The following is a 26,949-nucleotide window of genomic DNA, read 5'->3' as shown; positions in this document are numbered from 1 at the left end:
TATGTGAATTAAGTTATAACTATCCAAATTAAGAGTTATATAGCTTTATCAAATTTTAACAACTTGAAGAGACTTAGGGATGACATCACCTGGATACAAAGAGGTTAGTTAAATAATTTGTCTGGAGACACACAGGTCAGAAGTGAGATTTGGAACCTAGTCTTCCCAGCAAAATTCACTACTAATACCTGTGAATGGGTATGCAGAGCAGAGATAAAGATAGTTATTTAGATATATATACAAAATTAATGGGTCACTAATGATTAACTGTCTTAACGTAATCATAAATTAATCATGGAACTTGGAACAGTAAAGGGACTCAGAAATCATCCAATTTATAATCTCAAATTTACAGATGAGGAAACTATAGGCCTGGAAAGAGCAAATGACTTGTCCAAAATTGCAAAAATAATTAATGGCAGAATAAATATTTGAACAAATTATTGGACTCCAAATTCAAGGTTTCTTCCAATATGCTACATAGCCTGATATTTAAACCATCCTCTAAATTTTAGATCTGAAACCACTATAGATATTTGGTATACAATATGCTGTACAAATATTATTTAAAATAAATAAAATCTGTGAGACATATCACAGCAACCCACTGCCAAATAAGACATTGTTTTAAAAAAATGAAATTTGAAATGACAGCTATTGAAAAGTTTTGTTTGACAAAAACTCTGATTCTGCTTTGTCATGTGGATATTTTTTACTCCAGAGACCCAGTTTTGCTACAGCAGCAATGGTGGTGATCACCCCCAAATAACTGCCAAATAGCCAGATAGGTTGTTTTTGCATCCCGCTAACACACCCATTGGACACAGCAATTTTACTAGTCTATCATTTGAGATACTGGGGAATGCAGAGAAATGGGGACAGAAATACCACCTCAAAGACCCAACAGGACCCAAAGAATGGGGTGGTCAGTTCAGTGGTCATAGACCATGTTCAATCAGGGAGATTTTCTCAGCCTTCAGGAAGCAGGACTGCAGAAAAAGCCAAAGGCCAAGACAGATCAGGATTCTTGGACCCCTCTCCTAAACAGGAAGTTAAGTTAAAGAGAAAAGAAATCCCAGCATTCTGATGGCATTAGAACTCAAAAGTCTGACTAAAGGAACTTTCCGTTTGAGGAGAAATTTTCCAATGTTTTATCTGACAATAAAAGTATTTTTTTTCCAAAGCATGAAAAAAGTCCTTTATCCATCTCAGAATGAGACTATTTACTTCTTTAGAAGTTTTCAGAAACAGTCTTTAAAATAAACACCTAAAAATTAAGTGACCTTCATAATATCATTCTGAGCTAGAAAACAACTAATGATGTCTGAAATGTACACAGAAGAAAAACAAAGGATTTACCTCTATCGATACTACACAGTTTACAACTGGTTCAGAAGTATCCTAGAATCTTTTTTACATAATTAATGGAGGCACATAAAGTAAGTAGAACATAATGGAAAGGTATTTTAGAGATAAGTTGTACCTGACTTTACAAAACAGATGTGCTCCTGAAAACTTAAATGTATTTTAAATGCAGAAGGGGGAAACTGCTATACTTTTTTTTTAATGGAAGGACACTTTTGTAACAGAAATAATCATCCTCTAAATAATATTTTGTGATTCAAATTTCCATCTCAGTTTTCCCAATGCAAATCACACTCATGCTTTTTTTTAAAAAAATTATAAGGACTGAAAACAACACCATTTTAACTTCAATGAATAATAATACTAAACCTATCAAGAAATTATTCAAGTTAACTAGTTACCAAAAATTTAACAAAGTTAGGTTAAAAACATAAATTTGTGGATTTAATGACCTGAAAATATGAATTTAACATACAAGAAAATTTTGAAAATAGAAACATTTAGAGAATACCTTGCTATTATAATTATCAATCTACTATTGAATTCTAATGTTTTCTATCAAACCCATTCATAAAGCTTCTGTAAATAAAGAAATTTCTGGAGTAAAATATTTCATAATAACTTATAGCATAAAATATAAGAATTATAAATCAATATTCATGGGGTAACTTCTATAAAAATCTCTCTTTGGAAGATATACGAAGTATATAAGCCTACAATCCAAATGGAGAGAGAAGACATAAACATATGAAAATCATAAACTATAAGAATTCAATAATGATGATGACAACAGTATAAGAGACATCAACAAATATTTCCTGAATAATGCCAAGTGCGTAGGTAAGTGGACAAGGAGTAATATGAGTTCAGAAGAGGGTAAAAAATAGGCCACATACACACAACCAGACATAGGAACCCCCATATGTGGTCCCTACTGTGGGGAAGACTGAAACCCAACCACTCCTTGAGTTCAAAAACATCCAATAAGGGGCCATCCACACCAAGCCCTGCACCAGTGTTTGACTAATTAGGCTGGTGGAAGCTCCCCCTCTACCTCTGCCCTCCATTCCAAGCAGAAAGGGGCTACTATAGCCTGAGCCTACTTCAAGAAGCAGCTGGAGCTTGGCCCTGAAGTTGTGGAGACTTCAACTGAGGCTTCAAGTAGGGGACAATTTGGCTAAATAAGAGAAGAAAAAAATTTTTTAAGATTTTTGCAAGGCAAACGGGGTTAAGTGGCTTGCCCAAGGCCACACAGCTAGGTCATTATTAAGTGTCTGAGACTGGATTTGAACCCAGGTACTCCTGACTCCAGGGCCGGTGCTTTATCCACTGTGTCACCTAGCCACCCCGAGAAGAAATTTAAAGTAAGGGGGAATGCCATTATCCATAATTAAAAGGGGAAAATCACTAGAGCAGTTATAGACCACCTCTAATAGGAGATCATGGCAAGTCAACTGACTTTATTCTACTATATGTCCTTTGCACTGATAAGTACTAAATTTCAGGCAATTAAGATAAAAATGCAAAATAATTCCATGTCTGTGGGACTTCCAGAGGACAATAAATTGTGTCCAGTTTGTGAGATAGGGAAAACACGCTTTCCATTCCCAAATTTCAGAATTGTACAAGTTGTGATCATTCCTTGCTTCCTCCCCCTGTCTCAAGTCCCCCCCACATTCCCCTCTTCAATCAGCACCGGGGAGTGAGCATCAGGGACTCTGAAACAGGGAGACCACCTGGCTCAAAAGGGGTTTCTCCCTCAGACAGAGACATACTCAGGATTAACCGACCACCATCAACCAAGGAAGGCACTGGTGAAGGGGGATGGGGAAAGGACTCCTGAGCAATGGGAGCCAGTATCCGGCTCGAGGACTGTCTCCAGACACAGAGGGTGCGAGGTTAGGGGTGGTTAGAGCTGGAACACGGCAGAAGAGGATGGGGGAGGGCATTCCTGGAGGTGTCTCTCACACACTTAAAGTGTGGCCACCACAGGGAGGAGAGATCTGGGAGGGATGCAGACAGGGAGGCCCGGAGGAGACCCGGGGGAGACCCCGGCAAGTCTGGGGGATGGAGCATAAGTGAGAGGGCAGGGATGATAGAGAAGATGGGAGGGGGCAGTCAATGGAAAGGAGGTGATGGCAGAAGGGTCTGGGTGAGGTGAGAGAAGGGAAAAGAGGTCATGCTCTGTAAATGACTAATTTTTTCGATGAATCATGAGGTCAGGTTCTTAGTGGAGATGGTGGAGGGGTCATGATGGAAGGATTGAGAGGTGATAAAAAGCTTTCTTGAGAGCCACTGTGGGAAGTAGGATAATGAACTACTTAGGAAAATGTTAAAAGAATGGCCTTGACACCCTGAAGACCCAGTTAAGGTGATATAACTTGTAGGGAGAACCAGTAACCACAGTACAGGAGTGAACGTGATGAATGGGGGGGGGGGGGGTGATGCAAGCCAGAGGCTTTCTGGAGCAAGATCTGTAATAAGGGGGAAATCAAGGGGTGCAAGAGAACAGAAAAATGTTGAATGGAACTGGCTTACCTAGGGGCCAGGATGGAGGAGTGGGGAGCACTCAAGGGTGATGACTCAGGTCTGGGGTTGAGGGGCAGAGGGAAAGGTGGAATGGCAACAGACTGGTTGCTACTCAGTCATTTCAGGTGTATCCCAACTCTTCATGACCCCACATGGGATCTTCTTGGCAAAAATACTAGAATAGTTTGCCATTTTCTTCTCTAACACATTTTACAGATGAGGAAACTGAGGCAGTTAAAGGGACTTGCCAAGGGACTTGCCAAGTAAGTAGCAGGCTAGATTTGGACTCAGGTCTTTCTGACCCCAGACCTAGCTGCCCCTGCAATAATCTGGGATCAGATAAAGGTATGCACACAGAGACCATATGTGGGTAAAAGCAAGATCAAAGATTCGACCATGTTTATGTGTAGCTAGGAAGTGATGAAGAACTAGTTCATGTGAAGTGAGAAAACTGAGAAACTCAAGTATTTGAAGGACTAGCCATACACAGAAATCTCCCATATAAAGGCAGGAGTAGAGAAGCTGGCAATGACTTCACTAAGGAAGAGAGTGACCCAGACAGAGGTCAGCAGAAACTGGCCCCCAGACTTGTGTGACTAGGGGGTAGCCAGGGACTGTGACGGAGGGAGAGCCTGAAGAGGCACAGAAAGCAAGGAATGATGGAGGGGGGGTCTAAGTGAGCCAGTGCCAGGAAGGGAGACCAGGGAGGCTGTGGCGTCAGAAGGGAGGCGGGCCTCACTGAGAAGCTGAAGAGGAACTGCAGAGATTTAGAGCAAAGCAAGCTTGTTGTCTTTAGAGGGCAGAGTGGAAGATACCTAGTTCTAGACAGAGAGAAGGAAGAAGACAGTGGAGGTCTAAGAAGGGGGTTTTAAATGATGGGGAGGATTCAGAATCATTGGGATAGGGAGGTAGGAGGGAGTTTGTAAATCACTGAGTAGGGATTTGTTGTATGTAAGAAGATCATTCCACAGTTCTAAGTAAAGCTATGTAAGCCCTCTGAGGTGAAGACAGGAATGAAGTCGAGCACCCAGAGGGAGTGGTCCTGCATATGGTTCAAGGACCCCTGAAGGTTGGAGGCTGAGAGGAAAAAGGATGCAGGGATGGGCCCAGCCACATGAGGACCTGGACAGGAGCAAGAACACTGCAGGGAGACATGCCAGGCTGGACACAGACCCAGGAGAGGATGGGATACCCAGGGCCCCAGAGAAAGGCCCCCCCCATTCTGTGGTCAAGGTCTCAAGCCAAGCCATGGCAGCATCTTCTACTTGGAGGTTTGTTTGATTTTTGGGAGGGAGAAGCCTACTACTCAGAGAAGAGAGAGAGAGAGAGAGAGAGAGAGAGAGAGAGAGAGAGAGCGAGCACAGGAAAGTTATCAAAGGTGTTTTTTTTGGAATTCAGATAACTTTCAGAATCTTTACATTTACTTAAAGCAAGAACTGTCTGCCTTTTCAAAGTCCCCAAGCATCTGGCCTCAGGGGGATTCCTCTCAAGATGATAGACAGTTCAGGTGATGGCGTGCAGTGTGGAGCAGAAGGAATGGCATCACTCTCCTTCCCTCAGAACAAGAAAGGAAGCTGCAGACTCAAGAGACTTTCTGCTCCTCCCTGGTCCTCAATGGAAATAGGCAACCAGACAGGAGGCCTGGCAGCAATGAAATAGCAGTTCTCTCTTCCTCTGGGGGGCTGGAGACCTCTTCTCTAATAGGAAATGATCCCCAACTCATTTAGCTCACCCCACTCTCAATTCTTTCAATGCATTATTTTCATTAGATTTATCTGTAAACACATCCCATCTCACTTGACTAGGCTAGAATCAACTTGAGGGCAGAGAAACTTTCTTATTTCTATATCTCCCCAGTGAACTGCATACAGTTGGCACTTGATGTCTGTTGATGGAAACACTTTCCCCTAAATTTGTATATCTAGTATGTACCCCTTTACCAAACTCCTTGGGCTTTTCCTAACATCTGTCTACAGTTACTGCCTATCTAAAGTCATTTTGTCCATCCCAGTTCTGTGAACATTTTTGAATCCCTTCCTGAGTCAACTCAGATCTAACACTGGCCATGAGTTCTTACTAACCTACACTGACTTCTATTTACCAACCACACAGAGATAGGCTATATAAATATTCTGGTTACTGAGTTTAAGAATTCCAAATACCAAATAGCTTAAGAAAGGGTTGAATTAAAAAAAAGAAGAAAAATAGAGTTGGAGAAATCTATATAGGTGAAATAGATAATAATTTTTCTTTTCATTTTTTTTTACCAGATGGAACTCACTGTCTATTAGGGAAAATTTGAGTCTTTTATCTAGTGGCATACTAGTTTACTAGTATGTGTGACTCTGGGCAAGTCATCTTACCACTAATTGCCTTAGTTTCCTTATTAGTCAAATAATAGAACCTCCTCCCAGGGCTGTGAAGATTAAATGAGATAATAATTATAAAGCACTTAGCCAGGGCCTGGCACATTGCAAGCATTATATAAATGTTGTTTTTATTGTTAGTATTATCCCTGAAAGTCTACATTCATACCTCTAAGTCCTCATCTCTATTACACTAAACCATTTCCTTTTCTGTGCATAGAAAAAAAAATGTACTGGCAGTATGTATTTTTCAATAAAAAAGTTGTAATTTTTATAATCTACTTTTTCTTGTTCCTATTTCTAACATTTCATATGCAATAACAATACAGTTACTGGTTTTATCACAATGTTTGAATAGCAACTGTTTCATAATCTAAATCCTAGTTTTATTTAAAGTTCACACAATATGTGTGTGGACTTATTTCAGTAGCACATTCATAAATCCTGTCATTTTTAATAATCTAGTTCTTGTAAAACTGTCAGGAACATCTGAGGCACTGCAGTTTTAAGCAGTTTTATCTGTGTAGCAAGATCTGAAACACGATAAATGAGTTGGAGAAGCTATCTATCATTTTGGCTATTTATAACAATAATATTTTCTGCTGGGATCTTCTTTTGGGGTACCTAAAGAAGTCTGTAGGTTTTCATACAAAGCTAAACTGTGCCATCTAGTGCCAGGGAGAGGACTTACAGGCTGAGCCTCAGGTTTCCTAACATTAGGGGCTAGTATATTTATTTACAGTGAAATTTGTGGTGTTATGTTCTAGCATGCAATTTAAAGAATTTTCTATACGTTTCTGAGAATGTATTAGCTCTCAATTCTACAGCTCCTTTTTATCCTTCCAGGTAAACAGAGCTCCACACAGTCTTATTATTTTTTACACTTGTTCCTGTTTTATTTATTCAATGTAAAGGCTTTACATAGAGCTTTTTGTTATATCTTTCTGCATCAATAAACCACCTAAAAATATGAACCAAATCTATATTAACTGTGTTATACAATGCCTAGAATGGCATACAAGTCAATAAAAGTTTTCATTGAAGATGAAAAGGGAGATGGAGACTCTAGGCAAAAGTTCTGAAGACCTAAATGAGCTGTGGAGACAACTTTCTCCTCCTGAAGACTGTCCATCGAGGACAGGGATGAGGCATGACGGTGGCAGATACTCTGGGTAGAAAAGCCAGCTCCTATGTCCCTCTAATCTGGAGGCAAAGAGCATTCCATTTGGAGCATTTCTTCAATCAATTGTAAGCAGCCTGTATAAAAATGGAGACAAGGATCCTCTTTAAAAAATGTCAGTCAAACAGAGGGTCTCCTAAGCCAAGGTACCCAAGACAAACCAAATATCTCTAAGACTTCTGAAAATGGAGCAGATTGTGAGTCCCAACACATCTGAGGGATGACAAAGCACAAAAGGGATACCAATGAGGCAATATTCATAAAAGCGCATTCCACTCTGGAATGATTCCCTGAAATGTGGGCCTCTATTGAAAGCTTTGGCTTCTACAATCCCAGTGATGCCAGGAAGTCCATCATCATGAAGCCATCAGAGATGATGGCAGCCCAGGTAATGTCGAAGATTGGTGTCAGATGCATTTCACGCATGGCTCATATGCCACCTCAACAGCAATCTGGATACACTACAAATCAAAGCTAGTCAGTCCTAGACAAAAAAGAGCAATGGAGATGGGCTAAGATTTTATGGCAAGATCCAGGAGAGTCCATCTTCAGGTCCGACTGTACTTCAGAGAACTGGGTCTGGAAAATCATTCACTTTTCCTACCTTGCTAAAAGGCTTTCCCCCTTGACAGACTATCAACTTGGAACTTGGCTTGACAGACTCTTGCTGTAGATCTGTGAACCGCAGAACCTTGGGGATGACAGTAGGCAGCAGTGGCAGTGGCCTGAATGCGGGGAGCTCCTTTGCAGGTTCACTCTTGCTGCTTTTGGCACAACCACCTAAAACCCAAGGTCCCAGACCCTGTGGGGCTGTGCTAAGAATGGAAGGTAACAGAACCTGTGCCTCTGGAAAACCTGAGTGCAAGCCTTGGAAACTGTTTCAGTCATACATGGTGAAGGGAGGTAGATCACTTGGCTTAAGTGATTCTCTTGAGCTAGAGATTTATTCAGAGGTGTTAATAGGAAAGGATGGTATCCTGGTCTTATCTCCCAAGACTGTCCTGGGAAGGAATTGGTATCAAGTGCAAATCTTCGGGGAATAATTTCTGATGAAGAAAATTCAATGTGCTTGGTAGGTCAGGGATTTGAGAGGTAGACAAGCCCATTCACTAATTCTTCTCCTGAGAGCTTTCTTGGGAGACATTTGTCTGGTCAGTCTAGCCAGGTAAAGGTTTCTGGGCCACTCCTCCAGGCAACCATTCTCTGAGGCAGCCTGAAGATATCACTGAGGCCATCTGGTGTGGTGACAGGGACATCCCTGAGACCTAAAGCAGCCAACTCTTTCTCTAGAAGACAAGACAATGTGGGCCCAGTCTGCTGGGAAAGGACCCCAGATTGAGCCCAGTTCAGAAAGTTCAGGAGTAACTTTGGATGCTGCCTTCTTTAACCTGCAAGTCTGGGGAGGCAGGCAGCTTTCCCTGGGAGATGCTGGTGGCTGTCTTGGGGGTCCTGTTCCCAAAATTGACTTGGTCTTCCATCACCTGCTAATGCAGGAGGACACCCCAACTAAGCATTCCACTGGCCCAGAAAATCTCTGCTAGGGCATCATCATCATCATCATTAAGCGCCACTGGCAAGTCGGATCAGCGAAGGCTTTTCACACTTCTCTTATAGACCCCATGGGCTCTACATGTCCAGTTGCTCAGCATCTCCTTCATCATTTTTGCATTTCTGTAGACTTCCTCTAAGATGCTCAGCCTCTGGACACCCTCTCAGATTTCTCTTGTTCCTCCTTGTTGAGTCTCGATCAGTCTGGTAGCTGCCTATAAATCTTCAGGGTGGTCACTTGTAAAGAGCTTTGATTTTTCTCCATCAGCATCACAGATAGAGCTCTTGGACATAGATAAGAGCATCTTGGAGAAGATGGGGGTAACAGTTTGTCCACTGGTAATTTGGGGCTCTTGCTTAATGATTTCTCATTTCTTCAGCTTATCATCTGATAAGCATCTTTTATTTTGATATCCTCAGGAAACCAAACTGTCCAACTGAACATGATTTCAACAATTCTCGATTTGACTTTGTGATCCAGGATCCAAGATACTCTAAAAAAAGCATTCTGATCAGTTCATTGAGAAAGTGACACATGGCCCCTTCACTGTCAGTACTTTCAGCCTGTAAGAGCTTCCCTCTCCTATGGGTCCTGGGTCTCGTGGGCCAGAGGAAGGTGCACGGGATGGGCCATCAGGGTCAGCATTCACCTGGTCACAGACACATTGGAGACATGACCAGTTCTCCTCAGGTTTGACTGAGCCACAATTCCAGCATTGCCACCCCTTGGGCCCTGGCACTGTGTTGGCTACCACCATCTAGCTGCGCTCCTCAGCTTCATTCTCCATGCAGTCTTAAAAGAGTTACATGTTCTGATGATTCATAATTCATAGCCAAGTATTTACATGTTTGTAACACTGTGAGTTTGTCACAAAAACTTTAAAATGACTTGTACTACTTAAATGTCTGAGGTCATGTCATTATTTGATTTTCAAGTTTTTTTATGCGTATTACCTTTATTATGACATCATAATAGCAACAATGGGTAGTTTTCTATGAGTGAAAGAAGATGAATTTAAGCAGATCTAGAGGTTTGTTTCAGAAACATGGTCATTAAAATATTTTCAATTTTTTTATTGTGGAAATTAAATTAGAGCTTTCTATTCAGAGAAATTAATGAAAAGTGATTAAGCAGGTCTTAATTCTGGAGTACCAGACCTGGAGTTAAAAAAGAGCTGGTGAAAATTCCACCTTGGACTGTAGCTGTTTAAAAATCCCTAAACAACTCTCAGAGACACTGTGACAGGGAGGCTTGTGGTCATTCCTTCCAAACCTACATAATCACAATTAACTACAATTAATCTGGTGACACAAAAACAAGAATGAATCAAATTTGTTTCCAAGGAATGAAAAATCCTATGGGAGACAGACATAAAAAGAATGTTCAAAAGAACTGCAGGGTGATCTGAAGAGCAAGGGTCTCATAGGTGAGGGAATCAGGAAAGGCCTCCTGTAGGAGGGGGCCCTGCAGTGGCAAGTTAGATCTCTGAGAAATAGCTCCTTATTACTGGCAACAGCAATACAAAGTGACATTCTGGGAAGGAAGGCATGAATGCTCAGAGAACAGAAGGAAATGCCAAGACAAAAGCTGAAAGCTGGGAAAGAAGGAATGGTGGGGCAGAGCAAGAACAAGGCCAGTAACGCTGGACCCACAGGTGGAAAAGGCAGGAGCATCTAGCCAAGCTAGAAGGGGGTTACCTTCCTAGTCAGGCACGAGTGTCTGAGGCCATAAGAAGACTGGAGACTATCAAGAAAAGAAATAACAAGTCAGACCTGAAATTCAGGAAAAATCACTTTGGCAGTTGTAAAGACCAGTGGTGTCAAACTCAAGTAGAACTGATCCCTGGGAGCTGCATATTGACAAACAAATATTACCTACTTTGTATTGTATTTTTATTTATACTATGCCCGGAAATAAAATATTGAATCATAAAAAAGAAATTGTGGGGGTGGCTAGGTGGCACAGTGGCTAGAGCACTGGCCCTGGAGTCAGAAGTACCTGAGTTCAAATCCGGCCTCAAACACTTAATAATTATCTAGCTGTGTGGCCTTGGGCAAGCCACTTAACTCCATTTGCCTTGGAAAAAAAAAGAAATTGTGAAATTCAGAAGAGTGTGGGATGGGGGTGTAGGAAGAATAAAGAGTTTTATTTTGAATACACTGAGTTTAAGATGTCTAGTGGGCATTCCATCTGACATATCCAATGAGCAGCAGAAGATGTAAAACTAGAGTTCAGGAGACTGAAGTTAACTAAATCTTTAGATTTAGGAGTCATTTGTACAAAAATGATCATTAAGTCCAGTGGAGAAAATGAGGTCACCAACTGAGAGCATAGGAGAACAAAGAATGCTCAGGATAGAACCTTTGGCTCCATGTACAATGGGGAGACATGATATAAATGATGTTGAACCAGCAGAGGAACAGACAACACCCAGGAGGGAAGAAAACTGAGGGAAGACACAAACAGCAGAGAAAGATGAGGATTAAGGAGAGTCTATCAGATAAGGTCCATAAAATCCAAAGTAAGGTTCAAAAGTAAACATTTCTCATTTACCTTACCTAGAATAGAATGGAAGATGAATCTTGTGCCTCCAGTGCCTTGCCTAGAACATGGAACAAGGCTTGGTAATTGACTATTTACATGGAGTCACCTCTCTCTGGGATGTGTGAGCAACTTAGAGAAAGGGTGGTAATATTGGTGATGAGAAGTGGAGAATTGGAATGAGACCTAGGTCTGAAGTCAGGGAGACTCCAGTTCAAATCCATCTTGTCTGTAAAATGGGGTTAATAACATCACCTAGTTCCTGGGAGTTTTATGAGAACAAAATGAAACATTTATAAAATACTTTGCAAACTTTAAAATGCTAAATCTATACTAGTTACATATGGCACTTCAAACTTGTTTTTCTTTGTCATCTTTTTTTTCCCCTTTAGTTCTGATTCTTCTTTTGCAACAAGACTAATATGGAAATATGTTTAACACAACTGTACATGTATAATCAATATCATATTCGCTATCAATGGAGAAGGGGAGGGAAGGGAGGGAGAAAAATGTGGAACTCAAAAACTTACATAAGGATGAATATTGAAAATGATCTTTGTAATTGAAAAGTTAAAATAACATTCAAAATTAAGAAATTATTTGGGTTAATTTTTCACTGATTAATGATAGTTTTTCAAAGTAATCCACTGTATTGTTTGAAAATAGAAATAATTTTGCTTCCTCTTTGCCTTTTTCCTCAATTTATTTTTCTTATTATATGTCTAGCATTATCATAATTGAAAACAATGGAAACCCTTACTTTTAGCCCTATTTTATTGGAAAAGCTTTAAGAGTTTCTGGTATTGGTATTCTTGTTTGACCAGTTTCTGTCAAAAATTAGATACTTTTGATCACATCAAAATTCCTTTTATTTCCATGGCTCAACGTTATTAAGATAAACAAGTGTCATATTTTGTTAAAGGTTTTTTATGTTTCTACTGACACAAAATGATTTTATTATAATTTATATTTATCATTTTTTCTAAAAATATTCTTGTATTCATGACCTCAAAATGCAACTTGATTATCATGATTATTTTTAATACAGTTTGCTTCCTCTTTGCTTATATTAATATTTGTAATTGTAGTCTATAGTTTTGTTTCTTCATTTTCTCTCTCCCTAGCTTAGGTAACAGTACCATAACTGTCTCATTGGAAAAACTGGAGTGACATCTTTATTAAAAAGTTTAGGTATCAAAGGAATTATTTGTTCTGTAAATATGTTAGAAAATTCACTTCTAAAATTCATCTGTTCTAGGGTTGCTTTTTTTTTCCCTTTGGGACATATTAATTCCTAGCTCAATTATTCCTTCTAATAATGAACTGTTTGACAAGCTGCATTCTGTTCCATTAATCTAAAAAATTTGTATTTTATCGCTATTTAAACATTTTAAATAAGATTTTAGTTTTGTTGGCATATAATTGGTTATAATATTTCTTTATAATATTTTTTTCTCTCTATTTGTTATCAATTCCTCAATTTTGATTTGGCAATCTGGTTTTCCTCTTTTTTTATTTTAAAATCAAACTAGCTGATGGATTATCCATCTTATTGGTCTTGTAACATGGTACTGATATTTCTGGGAAGTGGTTTTGTAATCTGCTATGTGAGGATATTAGAAGAGATGACCTCAAAGGTCCATCCTAGCTCTATATCTATGATAATATTATCTCTATGACTGTTCAAAGACAGTCCAGTTAGAAATGGCCCTCACAGAGGTAAGGAGCCTCCCTTTTCTTATCTCTAGATAGAGGGAGGCAAAGTCCTGATTGATTGTTTGCTATTTCAAGCAACTCCCCACTGTCCTCTGCAACAAAAGCATAAACCTCCTTTGTAATCCAGAGATTACAGATCTCTTACAGTTCTGGATCCCAGAGGTATTTTCAGTCATCCTCCCCTACTTTACCAAGTATAAAAACATACAGTAATTAAATTGGGAAGATCTTGTTGTTTCTAGACTCTCTCTATGGCTCGTTCTCTGCAACTGGTGAATTCACAGTAATAGGAGAGGCCTCAGTGTCCTATAAAATCAGGGTTCTTGTTGCCTCTGGATATGCAATTAAGTTAAAAGAATATGAAGGATCACTTGGGTGGCACTGAGATACACATGGACAAATAAAGGAGCCAAAAGCCCTCCACCAGGCTCAAACTAAGCCAATTCCAACTACCCCTCACCCTGCCATTGGGGTAATGGAGAAGCCCTTCGAGCCATTTCTCCTCCCCTTTAGTTGTAATCTCTACTTCTCTTCAAACTTTCTAAGATCCACTTCCTCCAGTAGTTTGTTAGCCCATTGAGGCCTGTGGACAAGAATCTCCCATGAAGGAGGCAACAGAAGAGCTACTGTTTCTAGACGGTCTGAAATCTCTGTCATTTTTAGCACCTTCTGCTCACTTTGACTCCACCCCCACTATTATCACTGAGATCATTTTGTTTTTCAGTATTTCACAGGTTGCCATGGGCAAATAATTCGTGTCCCAATGGCCAGCCTACTAGCAATGAGCAGTTCCTTGCAGTTAGTCAGGAGAAGCACAACAGAACCTGTTCAAAAGGAATTCTCTTTTCCCTTCTGAACCCAGCCCTCCTCTGAACTGTCAGAGTTCCTTCCAGAATATCACCAAGGTTGACAATTATCAAATTGTCTTCCCTCTCCCACAATCCCAAATAAGATCAGCCAGACCCTGACCTTCTTGTCACACATATACATGGCTCTGGTACAAGCCAATCTCCCTTCCAGTGCCTTCTCCACAAAGATAATCTTGCTTAGGCACAAGTTTATTCAGCTATCACTAGCTATTCTCTACTCCCTCTTAGATAAAATACAAACTCCTTAACCTGGAATATAAAGTCTTTCAACCTAATTCCAATCTCCTTTACTACTCTTCATGATTCCACCTACAACAATGGAAAGAGCATTAGATTTGGAGTTCAGATGACTTGGGTTCAAATTCAAACTTACTACTTACAAGCAATGTGAGTTCTCTCTTTTCTGAGGCTTAGTTTTCTTATTTGCAAATGTGGGGGTCTAGTCTGGATCCCATGACAAATATGAAAAGTAACAGAAATTTTTAACAAAATAAATAAAAATAAAATAGTAACAAAGAAATGTTCGAATGTGATTTTCTAAGTCATTCTGTGGCTGGTGCACAGGGATCCTCAGGGATAGTTTAATGACCTGTTACTATTTGATCCATTAGTGCTGGTTCAGAAGACCTCCAAGGTCTCTTCCAACTCAAAAGCTATGATCCTAGACCTTACATTTTAGCCCCACTGGACCAGCAGCTGCCTTGTGACCTTGAAATCTCATCTCCTACTTCTGTACTCTTCCATGCCTGAAATACACTCTTTCCTCCTCCATGTCTAATAAGTCACTAACTGTAAGTAGTACTTCCTCCAGGAAGGCTTTACCAGCCTCTGTGTCCCCTACTGATGAGAAGAGAAAAAATGTTTTAGCCAACTTAAGAGTTCATGAGAGAGAAAAAAGAGGGTTCATGAGAGGAAAAGGGAGTTATCCTAAGCACAGAACAGAATGCTAGCAAATACAAGCCAAAGTAATTTATTCTAAAAAAGAATGGACAGGTTGAGCTAAAGAGATCTATGGGATGGCACAAGCAACTCAGGGACCAAGTCAGATTGTAAGACATTTCCAAATCCCTGAGGACTGCAGATGATCCAAAGTCTGATTGACTCATTAGGCCCCGCAAGTGACCAAGAGCCACTGCCACAGTAGGGAGGGCTCACCACCTGGCTCTGCCCTGGCCCTGTTCTGTTCCATGATTCTAGCAATGCTTGGAGGAAGGCAAAGATGACACACTTATAAAAACCCACACACGAAACAGTGATCATACTGGATGGCAAAATGGGATTAAGAGAACAAGATTAAATTTAACAGATATAAAGGGGAGGTCCAATTAAGAAAAATAAACAAATGAAAGGAGAGTTCCTGTTAAAAAAGCCCTGTATAAGTCAATATCATGGTTGGTCAGTCACAAGAGCTAAGGGGGTCCTTCTGGGCATTAACAGAGGTCATCCACCCTCAAGGGGCCCCATTCGGAGGACTGAGCTGTGTACAGACCACAGTTTGGAGAGGACAGGGACAAACTGTGAGGAGGGTTAGCTAGGCTTGATATGTGGGTCCCTGACAGGCAAAGAACAGAAGTGGAGGATGTCAAACACAGGCTGGGAGACACTCATGGTCGGATCTCTGCCAGTCCTCCCAACTCCAAGCTTCCTACAAGGAAACTGATAGAAGGAGACTACCTGATCTTGGGGGGGAGTGGTGCTCCCCATCCCTGGAGGTCTGTCTCAAAGGGGAGTTTTCAAGAGATCCCTGCTTAGGTCTAGCATGGACAGGATGGCACCCAGAGACTGTGAAGGAACAGGGAAGGACTCTGCAGAGTTCCTCCTACTACCATTTCCTTCTAGGACTGACTTCTAGGGCACCTTCCTCCAGCAGCTCCAACTGCTCTCCTCTCCTCAGCTCCCAGCTTAGGGCAGTGATTAGGCACTCTATTAAGCACTGGGTAGGCAAAGAAAACAGTCTCTGGTGTCAAGGTGAACACAAGGGAGACAACATGCAAGCGCCAACATACAAACAAGATTTTGCAGAATAAACAGGAGCTAACCACCAAAGGGAAGGCTCTGGAAGGAAGGCTTCCTGCAGAAAGGAGGTGAGCCCATCCATCATGCTGAAACTGATGCTGACCACACTAAATTCTCAGATAGACCTGGCTTTTACGTTATTTACTATCTGCCTCATAGGCTTGGTGTAGAGAAAATACTTAGAAAATCTTTAATTCACTAAAAAATGAAGGAAATTATTGGAAATTCTTGAAGTAAAAAGCAAAAAGAAAGATTTCAATATGCAACCCCATAAAACCCAAAGGAGTGTAACTTATTCTGTTTCAAAATTTTTGCAAGTTTTCTTCCCTCTACTACGTTAATGAGATGACCCCGATTTCTCAAACACAAGACCTGGCAGGTCCTCCTAAGCTGGAACAGCTCCAGGATGGAAAGATCCAGAGACGAACACTGTCTACTGTCAGAGGACAAGTGACGCTCCAAAAGGCCAGTCCAGGCCAGCTGCCTCGCAGCAACTCTACAAAATCAACTATGCAGCAAAAGAATTGCACAGCAACAAAAATCATTAATCTAGTGAGCAATTCTCTCCTACAACCCAAAGCATATTTTGGAATCTGCAGCACAAAATACTTTTTTTTAAGCACAGACTATTTTTTTCTTTCAAGTTACAGGCTATTTTTCAGGTAGGGATATCCTACAGTTTCTCTCTTTCCCCAGGCTTACTGGCCTTTCCTCTTTTCTCCTGAGTTTGTCCCACATCCTGCAGATTTCTTTCATGAATCTGTTTCTATCACTCAAAAAGTCTCTTTCCTCCAAGCCCTCCCAACCCCACTAACCCAGAGGGACAGCTGGTTCCACCCAAAACAGCAGGAAGCTCAGAGTCTAAGCCCCCCCACCCAGCAGTGATACGTTTCTAGCCTAGGGACAAGAAAATGCAGTGTCTCTGGGGCACATTCTTTTCAAGTGATGACTAAGGTAGGAGGAGAAGCAGTAGCTGGGCAGTAGACTATTGTCTAAAAATTATCTGTAGCTGGGAGGGAAAGATTATGGGGTGGGAGGTGGAATACTGAATACTGTCAGACAGGATAGATATGTGCTCATTTTTACTAATATGCTTTTTTCTCCCTTCTAAAATCTCTGTTACAAATGAAAGCTAACAATAGAGGAGAGAGGAAAGACATATTAGGAAATGAATGTGATGTAAAAACAAAATGCATCAATAAAAATAAGACAAAATTTTAAAATAAAATAATCTGTAACATATACGGCTTTTCCGAATGACTAACCCTGAGTGACATAAGGGACGATGAGGTAGAAACCACATTCATTTAGAAGAATTTTGGGGTCAGCAAGGTATCATGTTAGCTTCTCAGTTTAGTCAGGAAGGATGTGATACTGGCTATAAATCTCCCAATATACTAAAACCAGGGGACCCAAAGGCATGGATGCCCTTTAAAAGGAAAGAAGTTATTCCAGGCACAACACTAGGGAGAGAATACAAGTTTTTGAGGGGATCTAGTCATCATGATAAGAGTTCAAGTCAAAGGGTCAGACTGAAATTTCAGATAAGGATCAGGGAGAACAAGTGTAGATCAGATAACTTTTGGAAACATTGAGTAAGCTAGTTCTACTGAGATAAGAGACATAAACACATACATAAATGAACCTGGTGAATATCTATACATCTATAAATGTTCATATCTACACATATATAATTATATTTTAAATAACTACTCTATAAATATATCCCATAATATACATTATATGTATAAAATAAATGCACAAATATGTTCTATATTTAGACATAAATGTACATATAAGCATATCATATCTTTCTTCCCACATAAATAAACTCTCTTTTGGCTCAAATGGAGGGAGGGGACAGGGGAACATTGAAAGAGAAGCTGGCAGCTCCAAGACATTGGTAGTCAGGTTGGGGTTTAGGAAACTACAGAGAAGGTACAAGAGAGAACCCAGTGGATGCCAGAAGAATGAGAGCAGCTCAGGACAGGTTCCCCCTTGGGACAGACCAAGCCATGATCTGGGGAATCATCAGGGCTCCAGAAAACTTCTCACAAGGGAATTGCACTAGTTGATCTCCAAGGTTCCCTCCCAGCCACGAGCCTCTGAGAGCTTGTGAGTGAGAAGGCTGGGTGGTAACTACAGCAACTGAACACTGAATAATGTGGCAGATTCTCCATCAGCACCAAGGTTCATCATTATTAACACACACTCATTCCACTAATAAGGTGGCTGGGTACATTCTAAAGCTAAAAGTTTCCTACAGTCCGGGGGGGGGGGGGGGGGGGCAGAGCCTCAGAATCCCCAGTTTTCTTCCCTGGTAAATGAGAAGGACTCAGAATGAAGAGGTACAAGGACAGTGACCCCACCTGAGCCTGAGGGCAGAGACCACAAAACCTCATCAGGCACAAACACCAGCTGGGAGCGAGCCCCAAAGAAACCCTCCCTCCTGCCTATGGCATGGCTTTGAATGTACAGAGCACTTTTCTCCAAGAGGCGTCCTATACAATCATCCTCACAACCAGGACAGGAGACACTGAACAACCCACAGGAACAAGGAATCTTTAAGGATCAGTTATGAAGCATGTATAACAAAGCAAAAAATAGATTATACACATATGTACCCATATTTGTGTGTAAGTGTGTGTATATGGGGGGTGGTATGTTTGTATAGCAGATAGGTAGCACAGGGGACAGAGGTTTAGACTTGAGTTAGGAAGACCGAGTTCAAATCTGGCCTCAGACACTTACTAGCTGAGCAACTCTAGACAAGTCACTTAACCTCTCTAGGCCTCAGTTTCCTCATCTGTCAAATGGAAATAATAGTAGCACCCATCTCCCAAGGTTGTTGTGAGGATCAAATGAGATAACTAATAAAGTGTTATGCAAACCTTAAACTACTCTACCATCAATGCTACTAAATGCTTTAAAATATAATAAAATACCAACAAATAACAGCTTTTTGTTCCTGCCCCATTTCACCATTCTTGACTGTCTATCTAGTTGGGCTCAGCTGACTTTCTGGTCTGGAAAGCTGACAATGGAGAGGGTCTGCTATCAGCCTTTGAAAGGCCAAAGTCCCACAGGAGATCCTGGCCATTCAAAGGACAACTAAAGCAGACAAGACTGCATGAGTCTGTATCCCAGTTTTCAAGTATCCTTTCCTTTGCCTTTCATTTAGTAATGATCAAATACACACACACACACACACACACAAACACGCATGCAAGAACACCCTGCTTTGTAGGATATAAGCACTTTTCCATCTCTGACCTCACCCAATCTCCGTAACAAACCCTCTGACATAGGCAGGACAGTATTGTTACATGCTTCACTAAGAAGACCTGATGAATTTTTCTTTGTCTTATAAAATGATTCATCATAGAATACTTTTAAATAGAAACTTCCCTCAAGTCTCTTTAAAATAGGATTCAGGTCACACACAAATGAAAACTATCTAAAAGTAATCACCATCAACTAATTAATAATATATATTTAGCAAGTGATTACTCACAAAAAGAACTGTGTGAACTAGATAAATTCACTTCTCTTGATTGTTCAAATTATTAAGTATAAGAAAAAGAGCAAGCCCAGATAAAGTTTTTTTGTTGTTGTTGTTTTGTTTTTTTAGGTTTTTGCAAGGCAATGGGGTTAATTGGCTTACCCAAAGCCACACAGCTAGGTAATAAAATATTAAGTGTCTGAGCCTGGATTTGAACTCAGGTACTCCTGACTCCAGGGCCGGTGCTCTATCCACTGTGCCACCTAGCTGTCCCTCAGCCAAAGTTTTAAAATTAACTCTAAAAATAATTTTCTAATTGCACAAGAAAAATCATCTTATTTTTCATATAAACATCATTCACACAATTTTTAAAAATTGTCACTACTGCCTAAAAGAGAAAATGACCTACCATCATTAGATAATCTTCTTCTACTTCAACAGGTTCGCTTATAACATTTTTGGCTGAACCCATGGATTTTGATCCCTGAAATATAAAAAAAAAAAATGGCATCAATCAATGTTATTTTTAATACTTGAAAAATAAAGCAATTTTATCTTCTAACATTAAAAACTGTTCAACAAAACTGTTCTAATCATGTTAGTATTAAAAAATTATGACTCTTTAAATTCCATGAAATTTAAGACATCCCAACAGACTTCAGAAAACATCAAATTTCAACTCTTCATTTTGTAGATGAGAAAGCTAGGGTCTGAGAAACCAAATGACTGCTAGTTTAAGGTGGAGCTGGGTCCAGAATGCTTTTTTTCCCCTGACAACAGAGTGTTCTACACATTTTCAGTGTTCTTTAAGCAAATTAGAATATTTTCTTTAAAAATGTGTCATAAATAACAAAATCGGGTTTTAAAGAAACACATGCCTGCCCAAAAAGTCACTCCCCATTACCTTCAGATTCAGTAAGGTCATTCCTCAGTCCATCTCCCCAAAGAGTAAGAAGGACCCATATAGAATTCTACACATTTCAGTGTTCAGTAGATACATAGATAGATAGACAGCCCTTAAAAGTTTTTTTTGGTAGTGACCAAGAACCAGAAATTAAGCCAATATCCATTAAGTGGGGAATGGGTTAACAAGTGAATGTGAATGTGACGATATCCTTGTGCTGTAAAAATGATAAAAAAAAAATTTTCAGAACCCTGAGAAAACTTGTAAGAACTGATACAGAAGGAAGTAAACAGAATATATTATATAATAATAATAATAATACTGTCAAAACTTAAAGCAAACACTTCAGTGACTGACAGCAATTCCAGACAATGGAGGACAAAGCAGGAGGGGGTTCCCCTTCCAACAGTTGAAGGGATGGTCTCAGGATGCAGAATAAGATACATTTAAAGATGAGGACAATTCAGGAATTTGTTTTGTTTGATTGTATATTTATAACTGTAACTAGTGTTTTTCTTTTTTTCTCAGTGTGACTTGGGGATAAATGGAGAGGAAAGAAAATAAATGTTTGTTCATTGAAAAAATAAAATAAACCTTCAAGAATTTGTTTTTTAAATCTTACACATACAATTAAGAAAACTATTGGGAATCAAAAATAAGAGACAACAGGACAGGTATATGTGAATTTTGACAATCAGTCTAGGAACAAAAAAAAGATAATTAACCCCCAAACTCTATTCTATTCCCAATAATCAGTAGCACATGGAGGTGACAAGCCAGGCCTTTGTCCAGGTCTTTCCTTTTGCTCTACAATCCAGCCACTCTCAGAGGTGACCCATGGGCCTAGAAATCTCAACACCTCGGGGCCAAGTCAGGTCAGTGATGTCCATCATCCGAGGTCACCAGAAGGACCCAGGGGGTCCTTCTGTGTTCTTTCACCCAACATCGGCATAAAGGTTTCCTACATTTGAAGGCTACTTATAGTACATACGCAACACTACTTGTTCTCAAGAAGAGAACTACAGACTAGGTGTCAGGGAACCTGGATCAAGCCAAAGCTTCAGAACATTAGTAATTTTTTTAATTCTCTAAGACTCCTTCCAATTCTACACAATGAAACATGGGCACCTCCTCCCAGGGTCTCATCTAGGGGGTCCTCCTGGATCCCCCCATCTTCAGTGGCTCTGGTCCCCTTGTCTCCTGAGGGGCCTCAGCATCTCCCCCCCACCCTTGCACTGCCACAGTAACCAGCCAGTCCTCACACCGATCTTCTGATGCACAGGTTGGACCGGGCCACCCCTACTGTCCTCTCAGCCAGCTCCAGGATCCAACAGAAAATCCTGTATGGCAGACCAAGATGCTTCAGAAGCGCTCCTTTGTCCAGCTCACCTCCCCACCACATCCTGGATGTCCCCTCCAGGCTGCCCTGGTCTCCTTCAAGTTTCAGCTGAACTCTGGTCTTCTGGAGCTTTCTCTTGATGGATGGATTGGGTGGATCACCGCAGAGGCCTCCCACCTGCTGGATGTTGTCTCTCCCCATCGATAGGGGCTCCTCGAGAGCAGGAAGTGGCAGGTGTGGACTTGGTTAACTTTCTACATACATAAAGTTCTGGCAGGTGTGTTGTTGGTGTGATTGGGGAGACAACACACGTACACAAAATAAGATGAGATGAAAATGAGAGTAAGGACTTCAAGCGAAGGAAAATCACTTCCCCAATTAAAAGTTTCAGTGCTCCTAAATTCTAATAATTAAGCTTGGTTCTGAAGAGCTGGCCCTCCCCTGAGCACTCCTAAGGAGAAGGCACTCCCCTGAGCTGGGGAATACAGGGGGATCACTGCATATGTCATATATGTTGGTTACTTTTGCTAGACTGGTTTTTTTCATCTTTCCTACTTTCCATCTTTTTCATCTTTCCTGCGTCTTAAGGTTGTTCTCTAAGAAGAGTTGGGGGGGGCAATGGAATTGGTGGACAATTAAAAACAAAAGATATCAATAAAAATTTATTTTAAAAACTTAAAAGTCCTTTGGCAGCAGGGGCATGCTGCTCAATCTGTGTTTGGGCAGCCCGGGCCGGTGTCCTTCAGCGGTGGAGGCAGGGGGGACCATGTGGGCAGCAGAGGCAAGGTCAGGTCTGTATCTTCAGGTCCCTGGCCCTTACCTGACTTCATCCAGAGGGTTGAGCCTCCTAGCGGGCAGCCTTCGCCACCCTGGGCCGACGCTGGGTGCCGGGCTTCTCGAGCGGCCTTCGCCACTCACGGTCAATGCTGGGTGCCAGGCTTCTCGAGCGGCCTTCGCCACCCCGGGCCGACGCTGGGTGCCAGGCTTCTCGAGCGGCCTTCGCCACCCCGGGCCGACGCTGGGTGCCAGGCTTCTCGAGCGGCCTTCGCCACCCCGGCCCGACGCTGGGTGCCAGGCTTCTCGAGCGGCCTTCGCCACCCTGGCCCGACGCTGGGTGCCAGGCTTCTCGAGCGGCCTTCGCCACCCCGGGCCGACGCTGGGTGCCAGGCTTCTCGAGCGGCCTTCGCCACCCCGGGCCGACGCTGGGTGCCAGGCTTCTCGAGCGGCCTTCGCCACCCTGGCCCGACGCTGGGTGCCAGGCTTCTCGAGCGGCCTTCGCCACTCACGGTCAATGCTGGGTGCCAGGCTTCTCGAGCGGCCTTCGCCACCCTGGGCCGACGCTGGGTGCCAGGCTTCTCGACTGCGGGAGACTTGCCAATCTGGCATCAGAGACCAGAGAGCCTGGCATCCCCGGGTCACAATCGGGGCCCCCTCCCCAGGGACCGTGCCCGCCTCGCCTGGTCAGCCCCGGGCTGCGTGGCACCCCATGCGCAGAGCGCCCCCCGGGCGGGGCGCTCCTGGGCAGGTGGGGGGCTCTGCGCCCCGCTGCTCCGCCCGGCCCCGGCAGCCCCCCATCTCCAGGCACAGCCCCCCGGGGGGCCCCTGCACCCCGCCCCGGCGCCGCAGGCCGCCGCAGCCCGAGGCCCCGGGCGAGGCACCTGCCGGCCGGGCACCGCGGGGCCGCAACGCCGGGGGCGGCCCGGCCGGGCCGGGGGCGTCCACGTGGCGCTGACAGCGGCCGCCCCTCCCCCAGGCGCCCCTCCTCCCGCCCGTCCCCTCCCGGGGGGGGGGGAGCGCCCCGCCGCCATCTTGCGCCCTCGGCCGCGGGAGGCTGTCCCCGGAGGCCCGGCCCGCCCCGCCGCCCCCGCCCGGCCGCGCGCCCGCGGGACACTCACCCGGCCCGGCCGCCCGCCCGCGGCTCCCGCCGGGCTGAAGGTCCCGGGCCGCCGCCGAGCGCCCGCCGGCTGGGGGCGGGCCGAGAGCGGAGGGCGGGCGGGGGCGGGGCGGGGCGGGGCCTGCCCGCGTGACGCGCCCGCAGCGCGCAGGCGCGGCCCCCCCCCCCCGCCTGGGGGCGGGCGCGCGTGTGGGCGGGGCCCCGCGCCTGCGCCCTGGAGCCCCGGAGGCCCGGCCGCTCGGCACCTCGGCTTCCCGCCTTTCCGGGCTCCGCCTGGAGCACGTGCCGGGCCTGCCCGGCGGGGCCGCGGAAGGCGCCGAGCACGCCGGGAGAGGCGCGCGCCCGGGGACGCCCGGGGCCCTCGGGGACCCCAGGCTGCCGCGACCCGCGACTCCTCCCGGCGGCTGGAGCCCAGGCCAGGCCGGGGGCCCCGGGGGAGCAGGGAGCAGGGGGCAGGGGGCCCGGGGGAGCAGGCCTCCGGGTGCTGTGCGCCTGCACCGGTGGGGCGGACATAAATCTGTATAAATACCTGTAGCCGGTGTGTGCCGCGCTGAAGAGAGTCAACATAAACACATGACAGATATGTGCACATGGGCTGCGTAGAGCGAAGAGAGAGCAGACGTAAATACATGTGAAGCCCACGTGTGCCTCAGTGCTGTATGGAGTAAACATAAATATAGAACAAATATGTGCACATGGGCTGGAGAGAGCAAATAGAGTAAATATATATATATATAGTCAATGTGTACCCCAGTTCTGTATAGAATAAACATAAATATTGCACAAAATAGGTGCACATAGGCTGGAGAGAGCAAATAGAGTAAATATATATATATAGTCAATGTGTACCCCAGTTCTGTATAGAATAAACATAAATATTGAACAAATACGTGCATATGGGCTGTATAGAGTAAATATAAATAATATATTTATACCTCAAATGTGTGCTTATGTGGTGTATACAGCAAATATATATAGCAAACATGTACCCATGTGCTATAGAGAGCATATATAAATGTATATATAGATACATATATAGATATAGCAAATACATATGTTATATAGAACATATACATGGTAAATGTGTGCATACATGCTGTACAGAGCAAGTATCCATATATTATATATACATATATATATATATATATATCAGATATAGGCCTGTGTGCTGAAAAAAGCAAATATATATATGTATATGTATATATATATGCCCATGTGTGATATAGAGCCTATACATAGAGCAAATATGTGTGTATGTCCTATATATAACAAATATAAATATGTCTACATCTAGCAAATGTAGGTAAACACAGCTATGTGTGTACTTACATACAGATATAGACTTCTTACAGGAACATAGACTTAGAGCTGGAAGGGACCTTTACAGGCCCTGAAGCCCAGCCCTCTCATTTTTACAGATGAGGAAACTGAGGTTGGGAGATGTTCTGTGATGGTGCCTGAGATGGGACTTGAGTTTCCTGACTCCAAGCCCAGGTTGTATAATCAGTTGTGAACTAGCTTACTGGACACCCAACCCACTCTCAAAGCCTTTCTGATGTGAAAGGACCTTCTGAAGACTCTGCTTTGTACACCCAGTACCTCTGAGCACAGTGGGACCCAGAGATAGGATTGTGGAAGAAGGTTGCCATCTAGAAAGAAGTATAATAATGAATGGACTTGGGAGTTTGAAGACCACAATTCCTCAGATCAAGTTCAGCTATTTCCTAACTGTCCCCTTGAGCAAGTTCATCCATCTAATTCTTTTCTCTCCAAAGGGAGCTTGTAATGGGTTTTTGCATGCAACTTTGGCAATCCAGTCCTAAATTTCAGCAGCATAACCCTAAACCATAACCCTATGAATTGTGCATTTAAATTAATAAAATAAAATACATAGGATTGCCAAAGAAGTCAATTGTAGTGAATTAAACACAATTTTTTCCTCATCCATCTTCATGGATCTCTTGCCATCTCTCCATAGACCCAAGGGTAAGACTAGATGAACTACAAAGGTGGCTTTTGTGGACACTTTAGAAATGTGCATTGAAATTGAACAGTTCTTGATCCTATGATATTATGAACAAATTTTAAAAATGGGAACCAATCAAAGCAAGGCATTCCCTGTTTTCTACCCTCAATCAATCAACTAATTTTTATTGAAAGTACACTGTGACTAATAAACTATGGTAGGTGACATTAGCATAAAGTTCCTTCGGTCTCTAAAATTCTATAAACCTAAAGGATACAAAGATGTCTAAGAGTCTATCCTTTGATCTCCAAGAGTTTAGAAGACAAGGGACAGTATGAAAGAAACAGATAAAGTACCTAGGACCTACATTCATCCTAAGTAGGATCCTCAGCTTCAATGTCTACAATCCCTCAAAACCCTAACCCACAAGGAAGGAAATAAGCATTTATTGGATGTTACTACATGTCCAAAGCACTTTAAAAATGTTATCTCACAACAATTCTTGGGTGGATGCCGTTTTGTTATTTAGTCATTTCAGTCATGTCTGATTCTTCATGGGTCCTTTTGGGGCCGGGGGTTAGAGAGAAAGGGTTCTTGGTAGAGATCTATTACCAGGAAATGTGTCCCACTAAAGATTCAAGGGTTCCATCAAACATAAAAGAATTCACTTAAAAAACCAACTCTGACCCCGAAGAATTTAGGGGCAAAAAAAGTTTACATATTGCTGGGATATTAAAATAGCAAGGAAATTGGAGAAATCTTTAAAAGTTCTTTAAGAATATAGAGAAATTAAGGAGAGTTGCAAGGGAATTACAAGGAGGTGGAGTGGTCTAAGTGGAGACGGATTCTACTGTCCGGATGAGACAATTAAATCCCAATCAAGCCAAGTAGCCCAGTGTGCTAAAGGCTTTCAGACCACTCCCTCATTGATTGTTCACCAATCAGGGATGATCTTGGGGGGGGGCAACTCATTTTTTCCAAATGTATTTAAGCATTAGATGATCTCAACAATTTGGGTTTTTTGGTTTTGGGGAGGTTTTTTTGCTACTGAGAGAAGGCATGGACCATCAATTTATTATTTGCTAGTCTAATTAATTAGTTGATTATTAATTACCCAGAGACTCTGTCTCTTGGACTTTCTGATATCTAATGTGCTACTTAGTAAAAATGTGCTAATTTTTACTAGTTAGCCAGGGAACTCAATTACTCCATT

The 26,949-nt window shown here is 42.6% G+C and overlaps 1 protein-coding gene and 1 pseudogene across 5 annotated transcripts in view; both read right to left on the bottom strand.

The window, feature by feature from the left end:
* SCAPER (S-phase cyclin A associated protein in the ER) overlaps positions 1-23,871 on the bottom strand; it is a 381,601-nt gene extending 357,730 nt beyond the window's left edge. For 3 of the 5 annotated variants that reach the window (XR_012477706.1, XR_012477705.1, XM_074232481.1), the window contains exons 1-2: positions 23,772-23,852; positions 20,043-20,117 (exon numbers count right to left, since the gene is read on the bottom strand). Coding sequence is in view for 3 of the 5 variants with exons in the window: in XM_074232481.1 (XP_074088582.1) it covers positions 20,043-20,105 (63 nt within the window). In the remaining 2 variants the exon portion in view is untranslated. Of the gene's footprint in view, positions 1-20,042; positions 20,118-21,926; positions 22,720-23,771 lie in introns of those variants that run through there. The other 2 variants (XM_074232482.1, XM_074232480.1) reach the window with 2 other exon arrangements.
* Positions 7,524-18,389, bottom strand: LOC141520713 (ADP-ribosylation factor-binding protein GGA2 pseudogene; annotated as a pseudogene).
* Positions 23,872-26,949: the final 3,078 nt, after the last annotated feature.

The sequence above is a fragment of the Macrotis lagotis genome, chromosome 4 (genome assembly GCF_037893015.1).
Source record: "Macrotis lagotis isolate mMagLag1 chromosome 4, bilby.v1.9.chrom.fasta, whole genome shotgun sequence".
Taxonomy (NCBI): Eukaryota; Metazoa; Chordata; class Mammalia; order Peramelemorphia; family Peramelidae; genus Macrotis; species Macrotis lagotis.
The sequence above is the reverse complement of the archived record's forward strand: the minus strand, read 5'-3'. Positions and strand labels throughout refer to the sequence as shown.